The sequence below is a fragment of the Lissotriton vulgaris genome, chromosome 6 (assembly GCF_964263255.1).
Source record: "Lissotriton vulgaris chromosome 6, aLisVul1.2, whole genome shotgun sequence".
NCBI classification, from domain to species: Eukaryota; Metazoa; Chordata; class Amphibia; order Caudata; family Salamandridae; genus Lissotriton; species Lissotriton vulgaris.
In genome coordinates this window covers 566,158,167-566,185,516 of record NC_141694.1, presented here as the reverse complement: position 1 = coordinate 566,185,516, position 27,350 = coordinate 566,158,167, and the positions used below count along the sequence as shown (strand labels likewise).

Sequence of the window (27,350 nt, the reverse complement as noted above, 5' to 3'; positions counted from 1 at the left end):
TCTATTCTAATAGTGGTTTTTAGCCATTAGCCGGCATGCATCATCATTGTACATCAATGTTCTTGATGACTGCACCTGATTGGTTTGGTCCCTTTTCTACTCTGGGTCAAAGTCTGAGGATCACCTGATGCCGGCTTACCATCGACTGTTAAACGCACTGTTCCCTCTAGAACAGTGTCTCTCCAGAGCCACCGGGCCACATGTTAAAAGACCATGAGAATAATCATGTGATGAACCAAAAATGAACAAATAAAAGCATACATCGAACTTTGTTTACACGTTTTGAATAAATCATTGAACTTAGCACAGAGTGCTCTGGAGAGACACTGTTCTCGAGGGAACAGTGCGTTTAACAGTCTTGTTTAAAAAAAACCAAGTACGGGGGGTTTATCTCTACGGGCACCACCCACCTATATTGACTCTTGATCAAATTTTGTTACAATAGATAGGGAGTGCGTATCCTACCAACCGTTTGGACCAGAATCAGCCGGCTTAACTATTTATTCATTTTTATTTTGAAAGTTTTATATAGCGCGAACAAGATCTTTGCAGATATCAGAGCACTTTACAAAGCATGGATACAAACAGGAGAGTATATAACAGTCCATTGGGCATAGCGTGGTTGTAGGTAATAAGTGGGGTGGGGTAGGTACATGGGGGAGCATAGTAAAACAGGTACATCAATAATGCTAATACTACAAATCAGTGGGAGCAAAGACAGTCAGGTAAGACAATAGTACAAGTAATAAAACAATCACAAGGATCGAGCGGATAGTACAGGTCGGTGCAGAGTCTTTAACAAATCCACATTAATAGTTCAAGTGTATTTAGCTATGAGGATAGCCTTTACTTCTTTCTTGAAAAGTGTCGTGGAGGAGATGAGCCTGGTTTCAGGAGGGAGTGAGTTCCAAATCCTGGGTGCCATTCCTGAGAAGGAGCGTTTATACGTTTTTTCCTTCCTGAATCTTCGCGGTTTTAGCAAAAGATTATTTGTGCCTCTAGTGTTTCTAGAGCCTCCAGAAATTGTCAGCTTCTTGGTGAGGTATCCGGGTGAGCTCAAGTGTACAGCCTTGTGTGTCATGCAGGCGATTTTCAGATTTATTCTGGCTTCAAAAGGCAGCCAGTTCAGGGATTTCAGGTCAGGGGAAATATGCAAGTGTTTTTTTGACCCAGTGATGAGTCTCGCTGCAGCGTTTAGAGAAGCTCTTAGGGGTGCAGTAGTAGTTAGGGGGAGACCGCAGGGGGCGGTGCTGCCATATTCTATTCGCGGGATGACTAGTGCTTGTACTGCAGTTTGGAAGTCTTTGGCTGGGAGGAAGGGTTTAATTTTCCTCAGGGTATTGATTTGGTAGTTCGCTCCCTTAGTTGCCTTGCTGATATGTTGCTGCATGTTGAGATTGGTGTCGAGTGTTATGCCTAAAGATTTTGCTGAGTCCACGATGGTGGGTTGGACATTGAGTGCAGTTAGGTGTTTAAGCCAAATTTGAGTGGTAGAGATCTTCGCGGGAGGTGAGATCAGAAGGAACTCTGTTTTCAAAGCATTATGTTTGAGATGATTATCGGCAAGCCAGGATTGGGTGCTTCTGATCGTTGAGTTCAGGAGCGAAATGTCTTTGGGGGATTGTACTTTGAGATATAGTTGGGTGTCATCGGCGTACATGTGAAAGTGTACATTGGATGCTTGTAGCAAGGTGGTGAGAGGTTCCATAACTAGGTTGAACAAAGTTGGGGATAGGGAGGATCCTTGGGGACGCCTAACGAAACAGGTATTGGCGAGGACATTAAGTTGTTGCTCTTGAATTTCTGCGACCTGTTGTGTGGAAAGGAAGTGAACCATTTGAGAACAGTCCCAGATAGACCCATTCTTGTGTTTAATAGTTCGACTAAATTATCATGTTTGACGGTGTCGAATGCTGAAGAGAGATCAAGAAGGATGAGGAGGCAGGTATCGTTTTGATCTAGGATTTGAAGGGCGTCATCAATTATGTGAGTCATAGCAGTTTCTGTACTGTGTCCTGTTCGGAAGCCTGATTGATGAGGGTTATGGAGATCAAACTGATCAATGTGTTTAGTCAATTGTAGTTGTGCGCATTTTTCCAACAGTTTGGCGAGAGTGGAAATATTGGTAATGGGGCGGTAATTGTATAGATCAGAGGGGTCGGCTGTAGGTTTCTTTAGTAAGGGCGTGACTTGTCCTACTTTGAGGGAGTCAGGGATGGTTCCTTGTTGAAGTGAGCTGTTGATAATTTTAGTCCAGAGTGGAAGGAGCAGAGGTGTGAAGACTTTGACGATGTTAGCAGGGAGGGGGTCCGTGAGGTGATTGGATGGTTTCAATGTGCTGAGCAGTTTGCCAATTTCTTCTTCAGTGTAGGTGCCAAAGGATGACCAAGTAGCATTGTTTTTTGGTTCAGTGTGTGCTATGCAGTGGGGTTTAGCGTAAAGGCTTTCGTCAATGAGGAGATCGCTCTTTATGTTGTCAGATTTTTGAATAAAGAAAGCGGCGAAGTCTTCACAGGAGGGTGCTTCGCACATAGTGCTGAGTGGTTGGGGTTGTTCCTTGGATTGTGTTCTGATTAGCTCAAACAGTTTTCTCGGACGGTTTTTTGCTTGGTCGAGCTGGAGGCTAAAGAAGACTGATTTTGAGCGTTTTATTTTCCTGAAGTAGGCGTTTCTCTTATTCTTAAGGGTTTTTCGGTGTAGTGCAGAGGGAGCTGATCTCCAGGTGCGCTCTGCCATTCGCATGGCTTGTCTATCCTCATTGAGACTCCCGTCGTACCATGGATTGGAGATTTTAGTGGGGATTCTTTTTAGTTGCATGGGTGCAGCCTCATTAATTATCGAGGTCATGGCGTTGAGATAGTGGTCAGTCAAGGATTGGACGTCCGTAGCGCCGGTAGGAGGAAGTAGGAGGTTGCAGCTGCCAGGGGGTAGGGAGCCTGGTTTGAGTTTTTTCAGGTCTCTTTTCCAGATTTTAGGGTTGGAGGATTGGACCGGGTTGAGTTTTATTTTTTCATTAATGAAGAATGTGACAATATGATGATCTGACCAGTCACAGGGTTGGATAGACTAGAGTTGGATAGAGTCCTCTTTGGAGATGATACGGTCGAGGATAGAGCCTTTCTCGTGGGTCGGGCTGTTGCATATTTGAGTGAGGTCAAGGGCGTTGAGGAAGTTTTTAAGACTATTTACCACCGCGTCATTGTAATCATTCCAGTGGAGATTGGTCACCAAGGTATATTTGGGTGAGCTGTCGTCCGGAATTGGTTGAGATCATATCCATGATTTGCTGGGTGAAGGTGAGTTTGTCCCCAGGTGGGTGGTAAATGCTGTGAAGAGAGCATATCGGTTTGCCCTCACTGATAATATCGAGGCAGATGTATTCAAAGGAAGTTGGGGAGGGTAAGGATGGGGAGGTGACTTTCAGAACAGAGAGGTTGTTCCTGTATATGCATGCAAATCCACCACCTATTTTGCCAGACCTGTCAAGTCTAATGATGTGGTAGTTGGGGGAACCAGAATGTCCATTATAGGTGTAGAGGACTCTTTTAGCCAGGTTTCAGTCATGATGATTAGGTCAAGGTCCAATGTCAAGATGAGATCAGCGATGGCGGAAGAGTGTCTAGAGGCCAATCTGCAGTTGAGGAGAGTGCATTTGAGACGGGGTGTGTCGAGGGAGGTAGAGGGTTCTAGAGAGAGGGGGACTTTTCTAAGGTTATTATGGATTGAGATTCTGTTGTTTAGTGTGGGGGGTCTGCGGGGGTTTGAGTGTATCGTGGGAATGAAGGATGTGTGGATTAGGGGAGCTGGGTCGTAGGAGCGGAGGAGGGTGAGTATATCTAGGTCCGAGAGAGGGTTGCATGGGCGACGGGGCGATTGTTGCGATTGTAGACCGGGATCTTGGTCCAGTGTGGGGGGTGTAGAGTGGGAGAGTCATCCGTAAGGGAGGGGAACATGCTGGGAGGGGGGGTTGTGGTGAGTGAGGAGTGTCTGGGGTGTGTGCAGAATAGTTCTTTGATGGTGTGAATGTCTTCTTTGAGCTGGAGGAGGGTGGCCATAATCTTGTCCAGGGTGGGATGGGTGTTGGTGTTGGGGATGATGGGTGTGGATGAAGTAGGGCGGAGGTTGGTAGTGTGGGTGAGGGCATTGGTGGTAGGCGGAGAGAGCCGAGTGGAGGTTGAGTGTATTTTAGTGGTGATGGGGGAGCAGGTAAGGTAATGGGGGCTGAGAGTGGGGGGGGGAGATGGGATTGGAGGTGTTCCTGTTGTGGGGAGGGGGAGGTAAATTAATAGATGCGGTGTGCTCTGCGTGATTAGTTAGAGGGTGGTATTGGGGACTGAGAATGGGGGGGATAAAGGGTGTGATTTGTCGTTGTGCGTGTCGTTCTGGTGTTGAACTAGGGGACTGAGAATGGGGGGGATAAAGGGTGTGATTTGTCGTTGTGCGTGTCATTCTGGTGTTGAACTAGGTTAGACGGGTTGTGGGAGGGGGCTGTGATGCAAGGGGTGAAATGAGTGAGAGGAATGGGAGTGGTATGAGTGGGGGTCCGAGGGTTGGTGGGGGGTGGGGGGTCGGCTGGTGTATGAGGGGGAGAGATCTCGGTCTGTGATTGCGGAGTGTGGGGTGGTTACAGCAGGTGGGTGATTGACTGGGGTGCTGGGGGTAGAGGTGAGGTGCGTGCCTTTCTGGTGCTGAGCTAGGTTAGAAGGGTTGTGGGTGGGGGCTGTGAGGACCGGGGTGATAGTACTGGAGGTGATATGCGTGGATGTCCGAGGATTGGAGAGGTGCTCTTTGAAAGTAGGGAACAGGTTGTCTAGAAGTTCCAGGTTCCTGTCTGTGGCTTGAATTAGGACAATCCCGTTATTGTAGATAGTAATGGTGGTTCTGCCTGGGAAGAGTTGGGATGGTGTGATGGAGAGTGTTAGGCCATGAGCGAATTTCCTGGTGGTGGAGACGTTGAGTAAGGTGAGGAACGCTTTTCTCCAATGTGCTCTGCGTGTGGTATGGAAGATAATGTCGGTGTTCAAGGATCCATTGACCGGTGAGAAGTAGGTGTCGGCAAAGGGGGTTTCTGGGTTGGACCTCAGGAAATTGTGTTTAAAGCGTTTCGCAGCTTTTTTTGTGGGTGGGTCGTTGATTTTATATGTGTGCTTGCCGATGGGATCCATGATGGGATGGCGATGTAGGTGGGTGCGGGAGGGTGAGCAAAAATGATATACAAGAGCAAAAAAGCAAATGCAAACAATAATTTACATGTGTAGGTGGGTGCGGGAGGGTGAGCAAAAATGATGTACAAGAGCAAAAAAGCAAATGCAAACAATAATTTACATGGAACAAAAGTGACACTAGTGAATAACCAGAATAACTAAAAAATATGAAGTAGCAATCAGTGCATTAAAGGAATAAAAATCCGGTATAGGTGGGTGCAAATGCAAACGATAATTAACATGGAACAAAAGTGACACTAGTGAGTATCCTAAATAACCAAAAATATATGGGGTAGCAGTCGGTGCATTACAGGAATAAAAAAGTGAATGGGAGCAGCTTACAACAATGTACAGAATACACGTAGAAGTATAATACTGATGATATACTGGAGCAAGATACAGCTGCAAACAAGAAGTTACAAGAGTCTGGAGCAAAATACAACTGCAAACAGGAAGTTACATGTGTCAAAAGTGACACTAGTGAGCAGCCAGAAATATGAGGTAGCGATCGGTGCATTACAGGTGAAGGAAAAGTGAAATGGGTGCAAGTAACATAAATTAGAAATAGTCTAAAAAGTAGTTCTTGGGTCAGATAGTGAGAAATGACTAGTCCATGATGGTCGCCAAAGAGAGATCAGTCTAATATGGCCGAACAAAAAGGGGAGATAGAGAAATTAGTCCTCTGTCTGTTGTTATTACTTTGAGAACAGGCATTACTGACTGCCTGTCAGTTGATAAGGCAGACCAAAACCCATGGCTGTTATATTTGAAAGAATCATTAAAAAAAACTAGCTTTACTTAAATCGGACAAAAATACTCGTTTAATTGAGCTAGAACATAAGTTATGCGTCAAAGAACGCTACTTAGACCACTGTATGCATGTCCACCTAGAAAAGGCTCAGACTAAAATAGACTATTGTCAAATATTCTCAAATTTCAACAGCATGCTGTGTAGAGCCTTATTTAGGGTGGTTTATGAACCCCATACATCGCTCCTGGTAACTCTTTTTAAACCGCACACACTACTCTTTAAATTTGCCTTCGCCCATGTCTGGGTCATGAAAGCAGGACTTACCGCCCTAACGCCTCGAAGCAATGCAGTAGTGTCAGTCAGACAGTCAATAAAAACTTTATTTGGTTTGTTACAACAATAAAAGTATACACTTTACATTTTGTAAACCTTTTTAAAAACACATAACATAATACAATTATAAAAAATGCAACACAATTATTGTACGAAAGGTAACAGCTCCTTTAGGTACTAATCAAATATCTTCCTAAAATTATTGAAATCACAATAGTTCATACATATATATCCAATCCTTCCAATAAAATACAAACATTACTATTAACCTTTAAAAATGCAATCTCATTTTATACTAAGGTAACTGCTTGCACCTGTTACTCTGTACATTGGAGAAACACCCTAACTTTGCTCATACATGTCCCCAAAGCACAGGCTATATCGAAGTTTGCCATTTCCACTAAAAGGTTAGTAGCTTGCATCCTTTTCATAATCCTGTATTTTTTTTTAATATTGGGCATAACATCTCATTTCGTATATCTAAAACCATCATACAGTCTAATAAAATATGTACAATATCACAGGGGGTACCTAATGTACAAGTACAGTTACCATCACTATTTATCATGACATTTTTGACCCCATTATTTGCGTAAAAGGGGGTTATTTCCATTATCACTTTTAGTACCTCACGTTTTAGATGGTATTTCAGTAGCCTGTCTAAATAGGGATTCGGTTGTTCTTCTGATTCCCAAGCCTGGATCATATGGGACACCAATGTTTTCCGCAAGAGATACTCTCGATCACATATATGGGACATTTCGGCTTCCAGTGTCCTTAGTTCTTTTGTGCCTATTATTGCGTGTCCTAGCTGCGGGCATAACTTTAATCCCAGCACTCCATACGCTCCTCTTAATGAGGCTCTTGTTTCTTTCACCCAGAACAGCTCACCAATGGCAATTTCACCTCTACACCACTGGGAATGTTTTTTGGGGGGCTCCCCTGACCCTAGGCGCTGCCAAAACTTATTAGGGCCATACTGGCGGTTACTGCCCAAGTGGTAAATACCAGCTCTAATCTTGCTGCTTGTACAGTTGATGATTTTTGCAACCAGAACAAGCTTTTCAGGATATTTCCTTCCTCTTTATCCCAACATTTTTCCCATTTAGAAAAAGTACCTCTGCCCCGTATAGAAATTGTGCGGGGATCATTGCTAGGTAGGCCTTTATAATTGGCCCATCTTACATTTCACCATAAACGCTATTGAATCTTTTAGACCCTTCACAGAAGCCGTTGCCCTCATTTTTCAAGCTTCCAGATGGGTAGAACATTTTAGGTTGCTCGTAAACCATATTCCCAGGTATCTATATTATGTTAACCTCTCGAATAATTCTGTACCAAGACACCAAGGGAGCCTAGTCTTACTTCTACCGAAACATAATATTTTGGTCTTCTCCATGTTCACTACTAATTTTTTATTTAAGCAGAATTTATTAAAGATGTTTAATTTTCTCTCAAGACCTATCTCTGTCTGGTCCACAACCACCAGGTCATCTGCATATAGCAAACAAGATATATGATTACCTCCTAATTTTGGGCTAGCCCTTCTGACCTCTCTTAATTTCAGGGGTAAGTTGGCTATGAACAAGGAAAAAAGCAAAGGGGCTAATACACACCCCTGCCTCAGGTCATTTCCAATACTGGATCCTCCCAGACAATCCTCCCTCCTCATCCGAGATTACCTGGGCCCAGTTATCTGTGTGTAAGGCCTGTATAAAGGCTAACAGATCATCGTTTATTTTATAACCTACCAATGTTGACCATAGCTGCTCCCTACCCACAAGGTCAATTACCACACGAAAGTCCACAAAGCAGCATAATAAATTACCCCTCTGCTCTATCGACTTCCACGCGACTGCCCAGAGAGCAAAACAGTGGTCAACCGTTGAATGCCCTTCTTTAAATCCACCCTGTTCTGGGGGTACTATCAGGTTATCTTCTGCCCAATCTTTCGACAGACCTAGGATTACTTTAGAGAATACTTTTTCCCTAATATCCAGGAGATTTATTAGGCGATAATTTTTAGGGGAATTTACATTGCTTTTTTTATATATCGGTTTAATGATAGCCCCTTTCCGACTATCTGGCATAATTCCTGTATTTAATATTCTCAAAAACATCTTTGAGACGAAATCTGCCCACCATTCTGGATTAGTTTTTATAATGACTGCAAGTAGATTATCTGGGCCGGCAGCACGTGTTAAATTTAATCCAGCTATTATGGTCTTAATATGGCCTGGGGAGAACTGCACTATTACTTCTTCCCTGACTCCTGGCCAGCTGGTAGATGATATTTCCCCCCTCCTTGGCCATTTGCCATAGATTTCCTCAAGGTAGGTTACCCACTTATCCTCTGGGACAGAACATTGAAGGGTCCCTACCGCTTTCCCCGTACATTCCTGTATCATTTCCCAAAAGCCTTTGACATTTTTTTCTTCAATTGCTTCAAGTAAGTTCATCCAGCATTTTTCTTTAAAGGATCTTTTTTTTCTCTAATAGTTGCCTTGTATTTTATCCTCAACTTCTTAAGTTCTAGTGATGCTGCATCATTGTAGCTACGCCTAAGGCATCTTTCATATTGCCTAATAGCGGCCTTTACTTTCCGGTCGTCCTCATCAAACCATGGTCTATTATTTGGATGTAATTTAGCTTTACTTACTAAACCGTGGTTACCCCGTTTGATTTTTATCCTGAGGCATTCTACCAGTTGCCTTATTATATCCTCATACCAGGATATATCCTCCCCTGGTGGTAGGTTTTCTAAATCGACTATTATCTGGAATGAGCTCAGTTTCTTTATATATTCTTCACTAATCCGGGTTGTAAGTTGCTTTGGATGTAACATGTTCTGTCTTGGCAGGTCCCTGTTTACCTGCAGTTCCATCAATAGTGGGAAGTGATCACTACCCTCTACCCGGAGTATTTCGAAGTGTTGTATTAAGTAGAAGCACCATGCCTGGGTAAAAACATAGTCTGTAGAGCACATTTGCTGCCCTATTTTAAAGGTGCGCTTTTCGGGCCGATCTGTTTCTTTTCTACCATTAACACAGACCAAACCCATAGCCCCTAGCAGCCGGCCAAGCTCCACATCTTGGTTTGAGATGTCACTGCTGGTGAACATTGCAAACTCTATATTATACGCTTTTAGCAATCGCTACGCCAGGCGTCAGTTTTTGGGGGGATATAGTCTATGGTTAAAATCACCCAATATTAGGAGCACATCTCTTGGGTAAATTTCGTATAAATCCTCTAAATCCTTTTTTAAACGCTCCAACTCCGCTTTATACATTTTTTTTTCTCCTTTCTGTATGTACACATTTATAATGCATAGGCCTCCACCGCCTACGTTGTTATTTAGAATCAGCACTCTGCTACCTAATGCCCCATTACACTTTACTTCAAGGAGATGTATATCTCTCGCTTTCTTTGTGGAAACTAACGTCATCTGGCCACCTGATGCCCTACCTACTTGGTTCTTTCTTGCAGGTTTTACATGGTGAGTAAAGCCTTCAGTGACAGGGGTTTCGTTGCACAGCCTGGTCTCCTGTAAGCAAACAATATCGGTCTTCCCAAGGATGTTTTTAAAACCTTCCTGAAACCATATTCTTTTGTAACCATTAACGTTCCAGGACAAGATGAAAAGGCTGCGCGACGACCCAATTTCCTAATCAATGTTACTCAAGTTCCCCTCTTCCCCACAGTCCATGTATCATTTCCCAAAATCCTTTGACGTTTTTTTCTTCAATTGCCTCAAGTAAGTTCATCCAGCATTATTCTTTAAAGGATCTTCCTCCCCCCACCCTAACGTTCTCCCCTCACCCAATGCAGTAGTGGCTTTATTATACTTTGTACTCGGGCCTGAGACGCTCTTTCGTGGCCACAATTTTGCTAAGTCAAACCAAAGACATCATAAAGACATGTTTATAGTCTTTAGAATCTCCAGAAATGTGTTATGTGTTATTAAATTATATCAAATTAGCGTTTCACATTAGGAAAAGATATGAACCCTAATAGCAAATAATTTGATGAATGACTTTTGATTGGTTATTATGTATTTTTTTTTAAACTTTCCATTTGTTGTTAAAAGGGCATTGGTCCTGGTTTCTAGTGCTATCAAAGAGAGGCTTGTTCTCATTTTGTTTGTGAAAACTATTCTTATAAGTGTATCAAGAATCACAATTTCTGGATTTGAATGCGGAGATTGAATTTTAATGTTAATTTTTTTAATGTATTGTATGTTTTTGCTGTGCTGTTATGGCTCCAGACGAATAAAGACTTGTTTGACTGACGGCACTTATTTGAGAAGTAAAGGAGAGTTGAATGTCAAATAGGATTCACAACTTCAGATTGGGTCAAGCCCCCCCATCCTCCCTCAGATCTGATGTCAAATGAATGCTATTGCATGTTGCCATCCTGCCCTTAACATATGATTTCAGATTAGCATTGTTTCCTGCAGAAATAGTTTCTGTTCATGTCTAAAGGTTATTCAGACAGCATGTGATGTATCTGTCATTTGGTTGCTCTTGGAATTGGCACTTATGGGGAACGATCACCTTTGCCCAGGGTTGTTTTGTGTACAGTGCTATCATAGGTGATATAATACCCCGCACATTACATATTCTTTGAAAATATGGTTGAGCCTGTTCCGAATTGTATAATGTCTTTTTAAAGTATTTATTTTAATGAAAAACACCGAGATAACATGCACACCCCTTTAACATATGGCACGACCTGGGACATTGCGATTCTGGTCATGGGTATAAGTAATATGTTGAAAATACCTTAAGTGAAATTATCAACATTAAGTGTCGACCTAAGAAATGTTTTTTTATTTTGGTACATAATCGTGATTAAAAAGGTTGTGCTACCTTTCATTACTTTAGTTTGAACTAAACTAACCCCCTTGTATGGAGAATGTTGGACTAATTTTGTAGAGACGTGTGCTTAACTAGGCCCCAACATTTGAGTACATTCACACTGCAATAGAAAGTTAAAAAGATTGCTTAAAATCGCATAATATGTTTAACATCCAGGTCTTTAAGAGGGTACACAAAGTTCATTTATTTGGTAAAACAAGTAAGTACCCATGTGTTTTTCTTCTTCATGAAATACAGCTGTAAATATATTGTTCTGAGCCCAATATTCTATATATTCCAGGTTTTGATGGTCTAGGTGATCTTCTCATGCCAATGGCCCCTGCTGCCCAGTCTTCAGGGTCTCCAGTCTCAATGTCCATGAATGCATCTGCATCAAGCAAAGTCCTGGGAGGCGACTTGGATTCTTCCCTCGCCAATTTAGTAGGCAGTAAGTCATGTACCTATTCTAAATGTACTGTTTGCTACCTTGTAATGCAGGAGTGTTGCACAGAATTGATTTGCTAAAAATTGAAATTGGTTGTTAGCATTTTTGTACGTTTACTCTGACTGCTGGATTATATCTTTTGTCAACACATACAGAATCAAACACAGCATGCAAGCCATCACAATAATGCTAATAAATGGGGCTATTCAATTTGGATCCATCTCATTTGCCTGTAAATCGGATTTTGCTTTGAGAAAAAAAAATACTATTTCCCAGGTGAGGTACTGCCAGTTACATAACTTTTTAGCTCTCACCAATATATTGTAATCAGCTTTACTAAGAAAGTCCCCATACCACTTCACATTGATGGATTTTAAACTGTATTCAGTGCCAGAGGCAAGGCACTGATTGGTCGTATACTGGGGAGGCTATGATTACTGGACCTCATGCCCGTAAATTTGACAATTTATTTACATTAAAACTAGGGCCTGTTAAATAAGTATACAGGAGTGTGGATTCCTAGTGTGGTGTTCAGCAAGGGTGCATACTTGACAACATTATTATTTAATATACTGAAACTGATCAGAATTAATACTCGCTGGTGGGAAATATTCATGCTTCAAAAATTGGTGGTGAAGAACGGCGAGTTTGTATTATGCTGATGACTGTGTTGGCTAATACTTCTGTAGGGCTGTTAAGCTATCTGAGCAAACTAGAGGAGACGGAGAAAAAAAAGCTATGGGTGGAGTGCTTGAAATTATTACTCTGGGTCGCATTCTAGTCTGCTATTTTTTTTATGACAAACAGCACGCATGACCAACCTTATCTAAATTAGCCTTGGTCCTGCTGAAGTAGGAATAGTTTACCCCTAACTGGCAGGCAACGTCCTCTTAATGAGAGGAAGAACATTGCAAGGCAAGTCATTGGTCATCATTGACCATTTGCCTTGATGGTGAATTGTAGTCAAGATACATCTTTCAGAGCTTCTGCTTGCGAGGTCAGGGAGTGGTAGCAGACACCTGGATCAGACTGAATGAGCAAAACCGAGATTCATATGGTCAGCAATCCTTTTGGGCCTCCTTTAAAATATCCAAGTCAGTCTGTGATTAATCTATGCATCAAATTTGACTCATCTGTCACCCTATCGTTATGGATTTCTTCAATACGTTGCACATTCACATTGTTGAGTATGTGAGACTTTTGTTGAACCATGACATCAATAGGTGAGCTGTCATAAAATCATGACCAGACTATCCAAACTCATTATAATTGGGATTGCTTAAGTATCAATTTCAGAGACTGTAGGTTCTACAAAATATTTTCTGCCCTGCAACATCTTCCTATTAAGGACCACATTGTTATAAGTGTATATCTTTGATTCCCCCTCAGATACATCTGCCTTTGTCCAGGAGTGATTATCCAGTAGGTTCAGCTATTGCAGCCTAACGTTATCAGTTTCAGAAGTGCAAGCACAGATGGCTGACATTGCTCTATTTTAGCCTCAACTTTGTTGAAGGCGCTCCCTCATCAGCTGTTTTCTTCTCTCTTTGCCTTCCCCCTGAATAGTATTGATCAGGTTGTGCTTTTTTCTCCTAATACCATTAATCCTTTTGGCATTTGAGGGATTTACAAAGGATGCCTAACCAATCATTTGGTAGTGATTTGTAGAAAAAGGAGTTCAATCACCCACCAATCCTCATTTCTTGTCAGGCCTGCATCTTGTGGGAAGTAAGGGGGATGAGTGGCTGAAGATTTATAGGTCGAACAGCAAGGAACACCAGTCACTGTTACTTAACTGCTGCAGTCCCCCAGGAGTGATCTGCCACAATGTCCTGGTTCTTTGTCTGCAAGTCTTGAATGTAACCTGAGGACTTAACATTTTTCTGAGAAAGAGGAAGGATTTTGTAACGGACATGAATGATATAGAAAGCAGTGTCTGTGTTGTGAAAAAATGGATGAATATTTTCTATCAGACCGACTCTGAAATTGGACGTTTTACGACTGCGGGTGCTGCCGCCATTAGGTCGGGACTTATTATGGTTTTGATCTCCTAATCGAATTGCTGCTAACTCGACACTTTTGTGTTCACTACGTAGGAAAGGACAACGCTAATACACAGTATATCGGTTGTGACTTTGGTTGATTCGCCAGTTACAATAGAAGTGATTTACTTGGACCAGAAGGACTGTTATCTTATTATCCACTTATTCTGAGTTATTGGTTTTATCGTCCGATGTGACAGGATCACAGAAGTGCTACCGGTTGGATGGTTACTGAAATACAGATCCATCCAGTGATCCAAGTTTGTGCTATTGGATACGCCACAGTTTCTGAATTTTTAACAAGAACGCTTCAGCATGTGTAGGAGTGTTACATGTTCCTTCTTTGAATAACACTACATGGCTCATTATTGACCACTGTTGAAGACTATGCCTACATGGGGACTGTCTATGAATGCTACTCTACAGTTGTGACCAGCCTTAATTCCTACAGTGTCTGACTTCAAGATAGTGTACATCTATTATTGCCTTGAAAAAGTCTTCTTGAAAGACGAAACACGTGTCGGCAAGTCGTGTGCTGGGAAGTTTTAATGAAATGATTTTGGAATAAACATTATCAAGACTGCTACATGCCTTGGATCCTTATATTTTGACTACTGTAACTGCTAATATTTGGGAATGTTGTTGAATGGGTTAATCTACACCCATTGATGTGATTTATACTCTGCAGATTAAATAGTGACTATAGGTGTGCTGTCTGAGCCCTTTCTTGTGTCTTTTGTCATATACACTTCGTGTGCAATCAAAACTGGGGGTAGTGGGTGTTGTCAGGGCCAATTGGGCACCCACCTTTAAAACTTTGATTGTATAACTTACAAATTCCACGTTTACATCATAGCATTAAATACAGTGAGGCTAACGAATGTGCGGACTTTTCTCTATTTAGAGAACACTACTACCCACCTTTGTGATGTCGACCCGAAAAAGTCAAAGTCACCTGCATGGACTTCAATTACTCTAATCTCTTGGGGAAAATCTGTATTGGTGGTATAGAGTTGTGCCTGCAATCCCATAGCACTGCTCCTTTCGTACGATGCGAAGACATACTCACAGGCTGTCGCGCAAAGCCAGTGACCATTTTGTGCCTAAAATTTTCTAAATGAACCCAGGATTCCTAGTCTTAGTATCTGAAGTTAGAATTCCTTACATTGAGGGTGAGTGACAGTGTTTATTACACATCGTATGTGGCCAGCTTCTCCGCCTGCAGTAGTTCTTCCATCATTATTGGTGCGAAGGAAAGCAAGGAAATGTAGGTCATGCAGTAGGTGTAGAGGGACCAGGTTAATCCTTAGCAGTGAAAATTCTAAAATGCGAATATGAGGTTCGCTATAAGTGTCCTGCATAAATGGAGACCACCTCACATGCAGGTTTACATGAGCTTTCTAAAATTGTATTTTACTATGTTGCTTTTAATTTGCTGCACACTATTTATGGTTCTTAAACCTGGGAACGTATGTAGGTAAAACAGTTGGAGCTTAGTGATTAAAAAGGGAAATAAATGATCTATATATCCTGAAAACAAAACAAGCAATTGGACCTTGTAACGTTTCCTGGTTAGAGGAATGAAAGGTAACCTCTGTCAAATAGATGATTAACTATTGTGTCTAAAGAGCTACATTCTTATTTGGATAATCTGGAAATGCTGAGTTGAAAAGAAGGGGTGCAAAAAGGTAGGACTACAATATAATACACAACAGCCAGTGATACAGAAGCACACATTACTTACCTTAGGTAATGATAAATCTGTCAGAAACATAAGTTAGTTATAAATTGCTTACCTTAGAATTACCCCCAGGCATCAGACTGGATCCGGAAAGCTTTTCATCAACAGTACCCCTGCGCATCGGAAGTTAGCGCCTGTCAACTCCACCTTCGTCATAGGCTTTGTGGTCACTGAAATGACGCCGCCCTCACATGCTAACATCAGTTCTGTACACTGCTTTCCATGCCAGAAGACACTGACCACTGGTGCAAAAAACTAGCACCCTGAAAGGAAGTCCTTAATATTAGAAGTCAGTTTGCGGAACGGGGAGGATGGGTGAGGCGGTTAGGAATCTATAACTAACCTATGTTTCTTACAGCTATATAGTTACCAAAGGTAAGTAACTTGTTCATCTGAAAGAAATAGTTAGTTATAGATTCCTTACTTTAGTATAGATACCCCAGTAATACCAACTCCGGTGGTGGTTCTGCGAACTAAGTTCACACCAAAAAGTCCTGGAGAACAGAATGACCAAAGAAGCCATCTCTCGGGACTTGGCTGTCCAGGCAGTAGTGTTTGGTGAATGTGTGCAGCGATGCCAATGTAGATGCCTGACCGATGTCATTAAGGGGGACTCCCCACTCCAAAACAATCGTGGCTGCCATCGCCCTGGTGGAATGGGTGTGCATTCCCACTGGAGGCTCCTTGTTGGACTTGGCCATTTTGGCAGGTTCACCTGTAAATTTTTTGCTTTTATATGGGACCTTATACTAGTTGTTTTTGGCTTCTGCGCACTTTAACACTGTGTCCCAGTGTAAAGTGCGTGCGCACTCTAAGTGCATGTGGTGAGACTGGCCTGTCCTCCCATAGGAATGCAAAGGGATATGTGTGTGCATGGTAGTTCCTGATGTGTGGGGAGTGCAGGGACGAGTTTGGTATGTGCGAACCCGTGAGATTAAATGCTGCATGATGGTGTGCGCAGATTTAATGTATCTGGTTTGAAAGTGACACTTTTAGAAGTTGTACAAAAAGGGGTGGTGATGGACAGATCTGGGTTTAATCCATCGTCCAGGGAAGGCATGGCTTTGAAGTTCGGGCTGGACTGTTCCTATGAGGCACAGGGTCAGACTGATTTGCATATGGCCATGTCTGAACTGGGGTGGCAGAGTGGGCTAAAGAACGGTGATGGATTAAACCCAGATCTGTGTGTGTGTGTTTGATTGGTTCAGATGCTCCGTCCATCACCACCCCTTTTTGTACCACTTTTAGAAGTTGGCATGTCTGTGCAGTGAATGTGAATTGACTGTCTGGCTTGTGATTGGCTGGAGCTGGCTGGTGTGCCTGGCTCCAGGAGTCTGGATGGGTCTGCCCGGGGGTGAATGGGGAGATCTGCATGTTGATGGCAGGGAGGAGCTGCACCTGAGACCTGAATAACTCTGTGCCTTCCCTCCACAATGCTGGCTCCACCCCCTGTGGTGCGTCTGATGTCCCTAGCCTGCCCTGTGAATAGGGAGAGGACTGAGCACAAAAAAGTGCTCCAAAACCAGTTGCATCTGGTTTTCCCTTCACCCTGTGATAGGAGACAAAGGGAAAAATGTGTATAAGAAGGGGCTGTGACCCCATGTGAAAGGTTCTCTGGATCCTATCTTGAGAGGAGACCTGCTGCTGCTGCTGGGTGCCAGGAGTTACTGCCACTGGGGGACTGCCTCCCTGCCAGGAGGGCCCTGTGAGCTGGCCCTTTGGCCCAGCCTTTGCCCCCCCCCCGCCTTCATTCAAAGACTTTACTGGACTATTGGCACTAGCGCCTTCGGAGCGCTTTATCTTGGTTGGCCCCTTATCTGGCGGGTGCCCACCCCACTTATTATAATGTTTGCTTGCAAGTGCCCACCCCGCGGTTTTCTAATTACAGGCGCCCACCCTGCATTATGGCCGTATGTTTATTTAACCCAGCGCGGTTGCCTAGCGCCTGACTTGACTTTGTCTAAATCCCATTTGCGGGTGCCACCCCGCTGCATACTTAATAGCCATAGGGGGTGCCCACCCCGCTTTCTATATAATTTAAAGAGGGAGCCTACCCCTCGAATCACCGCCGCGACCCGGAATGCAAAGCCCTGTGATGTGTCCCGCGGGCAGGTCTTCCATGCGGAAAAGGAAGCCCCGCGATTGCCATAACATCGTCTGGAGCCTCGCGGGCTCCTCGGAAAAGCGGTGCCGGTTCCAGGAACGGAGGCTTGAGGCAGAGGGGGCCCCGGCACATTGTCGGTGCCGACCTCCGCCGCGTAGCTGCCCCAGTGCGGACCGGGCAGCACAGGAGATCGCAGGCAGCAAAAGACCGGGAGAAGTGGTGCCGCCTCAAGAAGAGACCGGAGGAGTCCCAGTGAGTAAGGCTCCATGTTGTTGGTGCCTTTGAGGCACAGGGCTCCCCGCATCAATCACTGAGTGGCCCCGGCTAGCAGCGGGCTGCTCCCACGAGGCTCCCTAATTACGAGGGGGGGCACATCGGGGCAAGTTGGGATTCTCCTTCTGAGTCCCAGAGCGGGACTTCAACGTGTGGGGGCAAGTTAGGATTCTCCTTCTGAGCCCCCAAGCGGGACTCCAACGTCAGCGGCAGTGTAGTAGTTAGAGCCCACGAGGCTCCCACACACGCAGAGGCATTATTGTGTTCAGAGCCCCGTGGCTCCAACGTTGTAGAAGTATTTGAGGGCATTTCTTGGTTGTTTAAAGCCCCTTGGCTCCAACGTGTAATTGGGGCATTTGTGAGTATTTAGAGCCCACCGGGCTCCAATGTGGTTGGTGGCAGTTTTTCAATGCAGAGCCTACGTGGCTCCCATGTCGTGTTTGCCTCATTCTGGTTATTAGGAGCCCCCGAGGAGAGCCAGAAGGCACGCTGGTGCCAGGCTCAGTTTCCCCGGCTGCCCAGCAGTTAGTGGGCAGCTGCAACGTTTAGGTGGTGCCCCTGCGCCCTGCGCATTGCTGCAATTGCAGCTGGTAGCCCTGACTCTGCTGGACAAAGGGCGTTTGAGTCCCTGAGAGGCCAAGTTGGCCAGGGGACAGTTTTAAGTGTTGTGCCCTTGCTTAATGTACATGGTTATGCCTCATGTGATTTATGCATAATGTGCAATGCCTTTGTGCCTGTGATACCTCTAACTGTGTTTCATGATTAGGAGGTTGTTTTGCCTAGTATAGTTTATGATAGTGAGTTTGTTTCCTGCGTGATCTATGCCTAAGGTGAGTAGGTGTGTACCTACTTTCCTACCAGTGGTTACTGGTTGTGTTCTACAAATGTTATTTTGTGCTACAGTTATTCTATGTGCTATTTCTACTAAGTGCTATTTCTGATGGTGGCCAATGTGGCCTTGTCCTGTGTATATAATTCCCTGTAAATACTGCCCAGTGCCAGTTGGCACAGTGTAATTGTGTGATTATGATATAATTTGTTTATGGTAATACAAAGGCTATTTTTATATATAACCTTGTGTGGAGTTCCCTTTTGTGGTGTGCCTAGTGTGTTGCTGCTGTGTGTGTTGCGCAAACGCTTTACTCATTGCCTCCGGGATAACCCTGACTGCTCGTACCAAGCTACCAAGGGGGTGAGCAAGGGTTATCATGGCCTGTAACTCCCTTGCCCTGACTAGAGTGGTGGTTTCTACCTGGCTTTGGCGCAAGCCTTAGCCAACCAGAAATCCCATTTCTAAAACTCCTTCTTTGCCAAAGAATAGCAAGGTTTAATGCTCAGAACAACCCACTTGGAGATGGTCCTTTCTTAGCGCCCATGTAACCAACAGAGAGCTGGTCATCCACCCAGAATTGTTTGGTGCGATCCAAGTAGAAGGAAAGTGCATGTTTTGGATCTGGATGGTGGAGCCTCTCTTCCTCTTTTGAAGGAGGCGGAAAGAAGCTGGGCAAAGTGATGGTTTGTCCAATGTGGAAAGAAGTAACCACCTTGGAAAGAAAGGAAGGTCTAGTTCTAAGGACGACCTTGTCTGGATGGACAGCCAAAAAGGGAGGCTTGGAAATAAGAGCTTAAAGCTCACTCACCCTTCGTGCAGAGGTGATGGTCACCAGAAAGGCTGTTTTCAAAGTGAGAAGTCTGAGAGAACAGTTATGTAGCGACTCAAAGGGAGCACACATGAGGTAGGTAAGAACCAAGTTCAAGTCCCACTGAGGCATTACGAAGGGAACAGGAGGATAAAGAAGAGTAATGCCCTTAAGGAATCTATTTACAACAGGGGACTTGAAAGAGAAGGCTGATTAAGAAGCCTAACGAAGGCTGAAATGACAGAGAGGTAAGCCTTTAGAGTGCCCAGAGCAGAGCCCTGCTGGGCCAAAGAAATGAGGAACAAGAGAACCTCAGAAAGAGGGGCGAAAAGGTGATCCACAGCCTTTACTGTGCACTATGCCGATAATTTGTTCCATCTGCAGGCTTATACCGTCTTAGTGGAGGGACGCCTGGCTGCCAAGATAATAACCCAGACTTCGGGAGGCAGGTCAAAGGATGTCAACTGTTGCTCCTCAATCACCACGCAAGGAGGTGGAGGCTGGACAGGTTTGGGTGGAGGACCGTCCCCTGCTGCTGCGACAGAAGATCCTCCCGAAGAAGCAGTCTGATCAGAGGATCGATGACCAAGTGGAGCAGCTCGGGATACCAGACTCCTCGTTCCCAATCTGGAGCCACAAGAATGACTTGGGCCCGGCCGCGCTTGATCTTTTTCAGCACTCTCGGCAGAAGTGGTATAGGCGGAAAGGCGTATGGAAGACTGCAACTCCACTTGTGACGAAAAGTGTGGCCTAGTGAGTGCCGCCTTAGAAATGCCACTGCGCAGAACTGCTGCCATTGTGTGTTCTTTTCGGTGGTGAGAAGATCTAACCAAGGCTCTCCCCACTGCTGAAAGAGACCTTGCACCACCTCCGAGTGAAGGCTCCATTCGTGATCCATCATGCACCTGCGGCTGAGTTTGTCCGCCCTGGCATTCAGGGAACCTGCCAGGTGTTGAACCACCAGGGATATGCCCTGATGTTCCAGCCATGTCCAGAGGTGGAGAGCCTCCTGATAGAGCGTCCACAACCCCACCCCGCCTTGTTTGTTGCAGTACCACATGCGGTTCTGTTGTCTGTGAACACCTGCACCACTTTTCCCCAGACAGAGCAGAGGTAAGGAATGCTCTGAGTGCAAGACGAATCGCCAGAAGCTCCAGAAGGTTGATGTGGAGCCCAGACTCCGCCGGAGACCAGAGGCCTCTGATCTACACCTCCCCCATGTGGCCGCCCCATCCCAGAAGTGATGCAGTGGTCACCACTGTGAACTTTGGTTGGGGAAGGGAGAGGGATCTGCCGCCAACCCAATCTTTGTTCGTGAGCCAACACTGCAATTGGTGTTCAGTGTCCTCCGACATCTGAACGCCATTGGACAGATTCCCCTGATGATGTGGCCACTGGAACTTCAGGTCCCACTGCCGAGCCCGCATATGCCCTCTAGCATGGTCCAGCAGCAGGAGGTTATCAGACCCAGCAGCCTGAGGGTCATCCTGACCAAAACTTGAGATAGAGGCTGAAAGAACAGAATCATAGCCCGAATATCCCAGACTCGCTGTTCGGGAGGATAAACCCAAAACTGAGTTGTGTCCAGAACCGCTCCCATGAAGAGGAGCTTCTGAGAGTGGGTCAGGTGTGACTTTGGCACGTTGATGAAGAGCCTCAGCGAATGCAGTAGGTAGCCCGTAGTGTAGAGGTGGGAGACGACAGCCTGGGGCGAGTGTGCCTTTAACAGCCAGTCGTCAAGATAGGGGAAGACTGGAACCCCTGATCTGTGCAGGTGAGCTGCGACCGCCACCATCACTTTTGTGAACACCCAATGGGTGCTGGTAAGGCCACAGGGGAGCACGGTAAACAAAGTGCTCGTGACCTACCATGAACCCCAGTTAACGCCAGTGGGCCGGTAGCCCAACCCAGCCTCCAGGGTTGAGGGCAGACCAGACCTGAGCGAGCGTCAACATTTTGAACTTCTTCCGGAGGAAGCGATTGACGTTCCTGAAATTCAAGATAGGACGCAGGTCTTTGTCCTTCTTGGGCACCAGAAAGTAGTGGGAATAGCAACCACGACCTACTTCTGGGAGAAGAAATCGCTCGATGGCTCCCTTGTCCAAGAGTGCTAAAACTTCCTGTTGGAGAAGGGCCAGATGATCCTCCGACATGCGATGGTACTGAGGTGACATGGATGGAGGGGTAGTCTCGAAGGGGAGGGAGGAGCCCCTTTGGACTATTTGCAAAACCCACCTGTCTGATGTGATGGTGACCCAGTGGGGGAGTTGATGGTGAATCCTGCTGCCCACTGGCGTTTGGTGGCCCTGAATGGTCAGACTAGGAGCGTTTGGCTGTAGTGTACTTACCCGCCTGCCGGCCCATAGAACCACAGCGCTGGTTACCACATCCCCGGCCGCACAGAGGCTTAACAGCTTGCGCCGGTCTCAGGCTTTGGGTGGGATGTGGCTGGGCACCCCTTCTGTAGCCACGAAAGGAGCGAAAGGCAGACTGTGCAGGGCGGGTGGTGGAGACGCCCAAAGACCTGGCTGTAGCCTGGGAGTCCTTTAAGCGCCAGCATTTTATCTGCCTTGTTGCCGAAAAGGCGACTCCTATCAAAGGGCATGTTCATTAGAGTGGATTGGACATCCCCAGAAAAAAGTCTGCCGCAACAGGGTGTAGCGTTGAAGGGCTACTGACGTGGAAATCGTCCTGCCTTGTGAGTCGGCGGTATCCAGCCCACAGCGGATGGTAAACTTTGCTGTGTCTCTTCCCTCTGCAACTGCATGGGAGAGCAAGGCCCAGGCCTTCTCCGGGCACTGGGGCAGCACCTGCACCACTGTATCCCACACAGAGTGGGTGTTAAGGCCCAACAGACATGCAGTGTATACTGGCTGCAGTCCCTAGCCGCAGGAAGAAAACCTTTTCTTCCCAAGGTGGTCCAGCTTTTTGGATTTCCTATGGGGTGGTGCAATAGGGAGTGCGCCTTTGGAGGTGGAGGCTTGGACCACCAAGCTCTCTGAGGTGGTGTGTTGGGAGAGGAAAGTTGGGTCGCCTGGGGCCGAGTGGTGGCATTATCATCCTGTCCACAGGAGCTCCTGTGTTAAGCCTGGACCAGGTGCCCAAAAGGATGTCTCTGAAGGCTTCATTAAACGGCAGCAGGGGCTCCAAAGAGCTTGCTGCTGGTTGAAGCACCTCTGTCAGAAGGTTAGTTCTGACTGTCACCGTAGGGCTGCTCGAGGTGGAGCGCCTTGGCCCTCCTACGCGACACCACTGCATATGACACTCCCTCCTCTGTAGTCACGGTAGGAGACAACATGCCAAGGTCTTGTGAGGTATCCAGACCACTGGCTTCCCCCAGTTACTCTCTCCAGTCCTGTTCGTAAACCAACGAGTCGGTAAAGGGTACCCAGACCCCTCCCAGTCCTCCTCACCCTTCTCTGGCTGGCAATCTGGTGTCAAAGAGCCAGGATGGAACAGGTGCACCCATCGGCGCCGGATGCCGCTGGTCCGACTCAGTGTCTAACTCGAGGTGGAGGCCGAGATTGATGTCGGCTGGGGACACAGCCAACGCCGGTTGCCGACTGGGTGCCAGTAGAATCGGCGCCGGGGAAGGTGTAATGAGGTCGACCGGTGCCTATGCGGATCCTGGCCTGGGTTCAAAGGCACCCTGTGGTGGTGAGGCCAAAGCCGCCAGCGCCGAAGGTCCAGGTCCTCCAGCCGAGTCTGCAGGGCCTGAAGGCGTGCCGGCAAAGTCGGTCTATTTAACAACAAGGGGTGGTGATGGACAGAGTTTCTGAATTAAACAGAATACTCTCACCCAGTCAAGAGATCAGGGCTAGATCCAACACCGTTTTTTAGCTCACTGCACCATCCCAGCTCAGAACCTGGCTATATGCAAAGTTGGTCTGGCCAAAGATGGCGTGCCTCGCTTCATAAAACGGACGAAGCTAGCCAGGGGTCGCTCCTGGTCCTGGGAAGGCGGGGCAAAACCGAAGCCGACTCTTCAGGCTCTGCACACGGAGCCGCGGGAGGGGCACCACCTGCATCCCTCGTTGCATTGGCCGATGGACGCGGAGGAGTCGAAGAGTGACGATGCTTCTTTGACTTCTTTGACTTCTTGTGCTTCGACTTACCTCACCCCGAGTGCAAAGACTTGAATGACAAATTATGTTGGCTACGCGACCGGTCCCTCAACCTCCTACGCGACCGGGACCTCGAGCAACGCAGAGCCGACTGCTGGGCCTCGAGTAGCTTTTGAGACCGCTCCTGCAAAGACTTTGGGGCCAGGGTCTGGCAGTTGGAGCACGACTTGGGGTCGTGGTCGTGCTCCAGGCAGTAGAGGCACATGCAGGTCGGATCTGTCACCAACATTAGTCGGTTACACAAACCGCAAGCCTTGAAGCCGGGCATCCCTCGTGCACCAAGAGTCGAAGGACTCCAAAAACGAAGTCGACAAAAGTCTAAAAAACAGTCAGTCAAAAAGTGACTGGAGGTACCGCTCTCTCGGGATCTGCGCTTGCTGGTGCGGAAAAAGACAGAACTGACGTCAGCGCGCGAGGGTGGCGTCTATGTAGCTACCGCAACATCATCCAAGTGACCATTATGCAGATTACGAACGTAGAGTCGAATGACACCACCTTCTGACGCGCAGGGGGACTGCTGACAAAAAACTTTCCAGATCCAGTCTGACGCCTGGGGGTAATTTGAAGGTAAGGAATCTATAATAATTGTTCTTTCAGATTATAGGTATAAAAAGCCACACATAAAATTCTATATGAATGTTCTCCTGGGAATGATGGTGCACTGCAACCATGTAACTGAACAGTGGTTTGATAACTGAAAACATGAAACAGTTTGTAACTTGCCTAGATTTATATATTGAGTGTGTGAAATGGAATTCGTAATTACCAGTCTTCAGGATGGAAATAGTAAATTAGAACATTTCTACAACTAAAGAGAGCTCATTAGGATGTCAGACTGAGTATGGTTATACTCCTGTAATAAAAATCTGAGAAATTCTTTCAACACTCAATTGTTTTTAAATGATATTGGAAAACAGATAAACTAGGTATACTGTTTTTAATGCATTCTATTGAATAGTATTTTATGGAGTCTCGTTTCATATTTAAAACTGCCAATAGAGTAAAGTTGTGGCCTGCACTGGAAGAGATAGATAGTAAAGCAAATAGCCGATAATATATGATCTGAGTAAAACGCCATCTCACTCATTAGTTTTCACCTGGTACGAATCTGAAGAAGGGATGTGCTCTTATGCTAGGGTCGGAAAAGAACCCAGCAACCCAAGAAAGTGTCCCACTTTTGTGGATCGTGATCTTCCGTTAAACACTGCTTAACTAGTATCAGGTGGCAAATTATTTTAGAAATGTTTATTCCATTAAGCTTTTTTTGTTTAAGTGTATTTATTTATGTTTTTATTTTGTTAAACCATGGAAACTGAGTTTTGCGATAAGAGGCTCCTCCCCATCAAGCCTGTTGAGTTGCTTTCGCCCCTGGTTTGATGCCCCTCACGAATAGTTGTGCTGCCAATCTGACACTGTCCTTCTCTACTACTGTTTATTTTGCCTGCACAGTGCTTGGGTTGTGCTTGCGAAATATTTTGTGAACAAGAAAATCTATATATATTTATATAAAAGCAATCACAAATATGGTGGTCTGCTGACCCACTATGAATCAGTATTTGGAGAACCAATCTCAGAATACTTAGATCGGTTCTCAGAACAATGGGTTCATTGGAAGTCGGTGTGCAAATTGTAACTACTTATAACAATTCCTATTTTTTACATTCCGTTTAGGGAATTGCAAATTGTGAATCGTTATTTGCCGCAATTTACGATTTCTTAAATGGAATCTTTTAAGTATCTTCATAAGGAAGATTATCCACGATTATTATTTGATGCTAAATGATCTCTTTTATTTGCTCTCCAAAGCTGTTCAGGAAGCTGCATATCTTTGTTCAGTATGAAGGTGCAATGCTTGGATTATGTGGTCGTTCTGCCAAAGATTATCTCAGTCAGAGTTACTACACGGCACCCCACCATGCATGAAGAAACAATCAGGCCTTCTCAGTGAAGTACTGTGTGAAAAACCGGGATGCTGTAGATTTGCTCATGGAAGTGGGCACAAAAGCATACGGAGGCAAAAACTTTCTCAAATTGCCTATGAGTTATTTCTGATTGGGTTAAATCTATTTTATCTGATTCTAAGAGTTCTTCAGCTTAATGTTGGGCAAGATACACAGAGGGCTGAAGCTTTAGTTTGCCCACACAAGAGCCTGGATGACTTCAGCCTAGGAATTATTGAGAGCAAAAAACTCTGTGGTTACTGTAAAATTGGAGTTGGGTCACAATAGCAATTGGACGTCTGATGTTGTTACTACCAGAAGATGAAATCCTGGAGAAGATCTAGTGTTGTACATATGCATCACATCTTATTTCATGAGGAACGTCCATGTTTAGGACACCTCCATATATTGTTTTCACTGTTGCTTAAACAATATTCACTTCATTTTTTCTTTTATATTTTCTAGATCTTGGTATTTCCGGCAGTACAGTAAAAAAGTAAGTATTATGTATGTATTATATAAACATATGGTTAATTAGCAGCATAAGTTAAAATACTCCCAGTTGTTTATCCTTTTGGTAAACACAGTGTTTAAGACATATTCTATGTTTCATATGTATGCTGCATTTGTTGAAGCTGGCATATGACAGCAATTATTTAAATGGAGAAGTGGCATAAAAAATGTTAGGTTAGATCATTGCATGCCCAACAAGCATAGACAACGCTGTCTCTGTGTTAGCTCAACTGACGTATGCAACGCATTTTAAGTGGTCTGTAAGTTGATCCCGCACTGAAGATGTTTCAGTGGGGTTGCAGTGCTTGGGTTCCTGGCAGTCTTGCTGCTAATGTGTCTTCTTCCGGCCTAGTCACCACATCCTACCACGTTACCGAACTGCTAACTCTTGGTTGCATTTGTGGTGTACTTCTGCTGGTGCAGTCTCTGCATGATGCTTGTGAGTTCTTGGTCACTGCTCAACTGTGGATTGTGAGTTAACTTAGCACCTGTCTGCTTATTGCTACTAGATGCTTCGCCAAGAAACTCGCCCCTGTGAGTTCTCTGACTGCCTTTGATTCACGAGGTAGATGTCACTGCCTGTGCTGAAGATGCTATCGGGGCCCCAGACCTCTCTCTCAGCTCAGCAGTGATGATCTCCAGAACATGGCGGCATCTATTTATTCCACCTACACGCCTTCGTAATTGTATCTTCCTCCTTTAGGGGCATTTCGTGTGCCCAACTCAACAGTTGGCCAGCTCTTTCCCTTAAAGCAGGGTCCTAGTCACCCCTCCTGGTAGATTGATCAATTTCCCACGTTAATCATCCTAAACCTGGTCCAGGTGAATTGTGAGCCTTACCTAGTACTATATGGATTTTCCTGGTCTTCTGTGGACTGCCGGCTTCTGGTTCGGAAATCTTGGGTCACTAGCAGAAAGTGTCTGACCAATCATTATACCCAAGCCACAGGCAGACTTCATGTATCCCCTACTCCATGACTGGTTTTGGGCAGTTCTGCACTTCTGCTATTTCAAAGAAGACTCGTCCAACTATAGTGTGTGTGCAAAGTGTGAGCACACAATTACCTTTTAACCTATTAGGTGTGGGAGTGGATAGTGCTTCCAGGCAATGATGGAGCAGGAAAAGGCAGGGAGGCCCTAACTTCAAACAGCCCCACTCTCTCCTTTCCTAAACATTGGTCAGAATCCTACTGTCCAGGCTCTTCCCATTTATCTTAAGTACCATTTTTATTTTGTATCACTCAAGATAAAAATCAGTTGATCATGGTCACAGCCACCACCTGCACTCTACGTGTCTTCCACAGTACATACATGCCTGCCCTGCTGACTAAACAGTTATTATTGTGTTTAAGAAACGAAGACACCCCTACTCATGCAGATCCAG

At 45.3% G+C, this 27,350-nt stretch overlaps 1 protein-coding gene across 11 annotated transcripts in view; it reads left to right on the top strand.

Moving 5' to 3' along the window:
* The window catches only part of SNAP91 (synaptosome associated protein 91), a 742,345-nt gene that overhangs the window by 623,921 nt on the left and 91,074 nt on the right, over positions 1-27,350 (top strand). For 10 of the 11 annotated variants that reach the window (XM_086926569.1, XM_086926565.1, XM_086926568.1 and 7 more), the window contains 2 exons: positions 11,446-11,592; positions 25,919-25,949. In XM_086926569.1, the coding sequence (XP_086782695.1) occupies positions 11,446-11,592; positions 25,919-25,949 (178 nt within the window). The remainder of the gene's footprint in view (positions 1-11,445; positions 11,593-25,918; positions 25,950-27,350) is intronic. The other variant, XM_086926562.1, reaches the window with a different exon arrangement.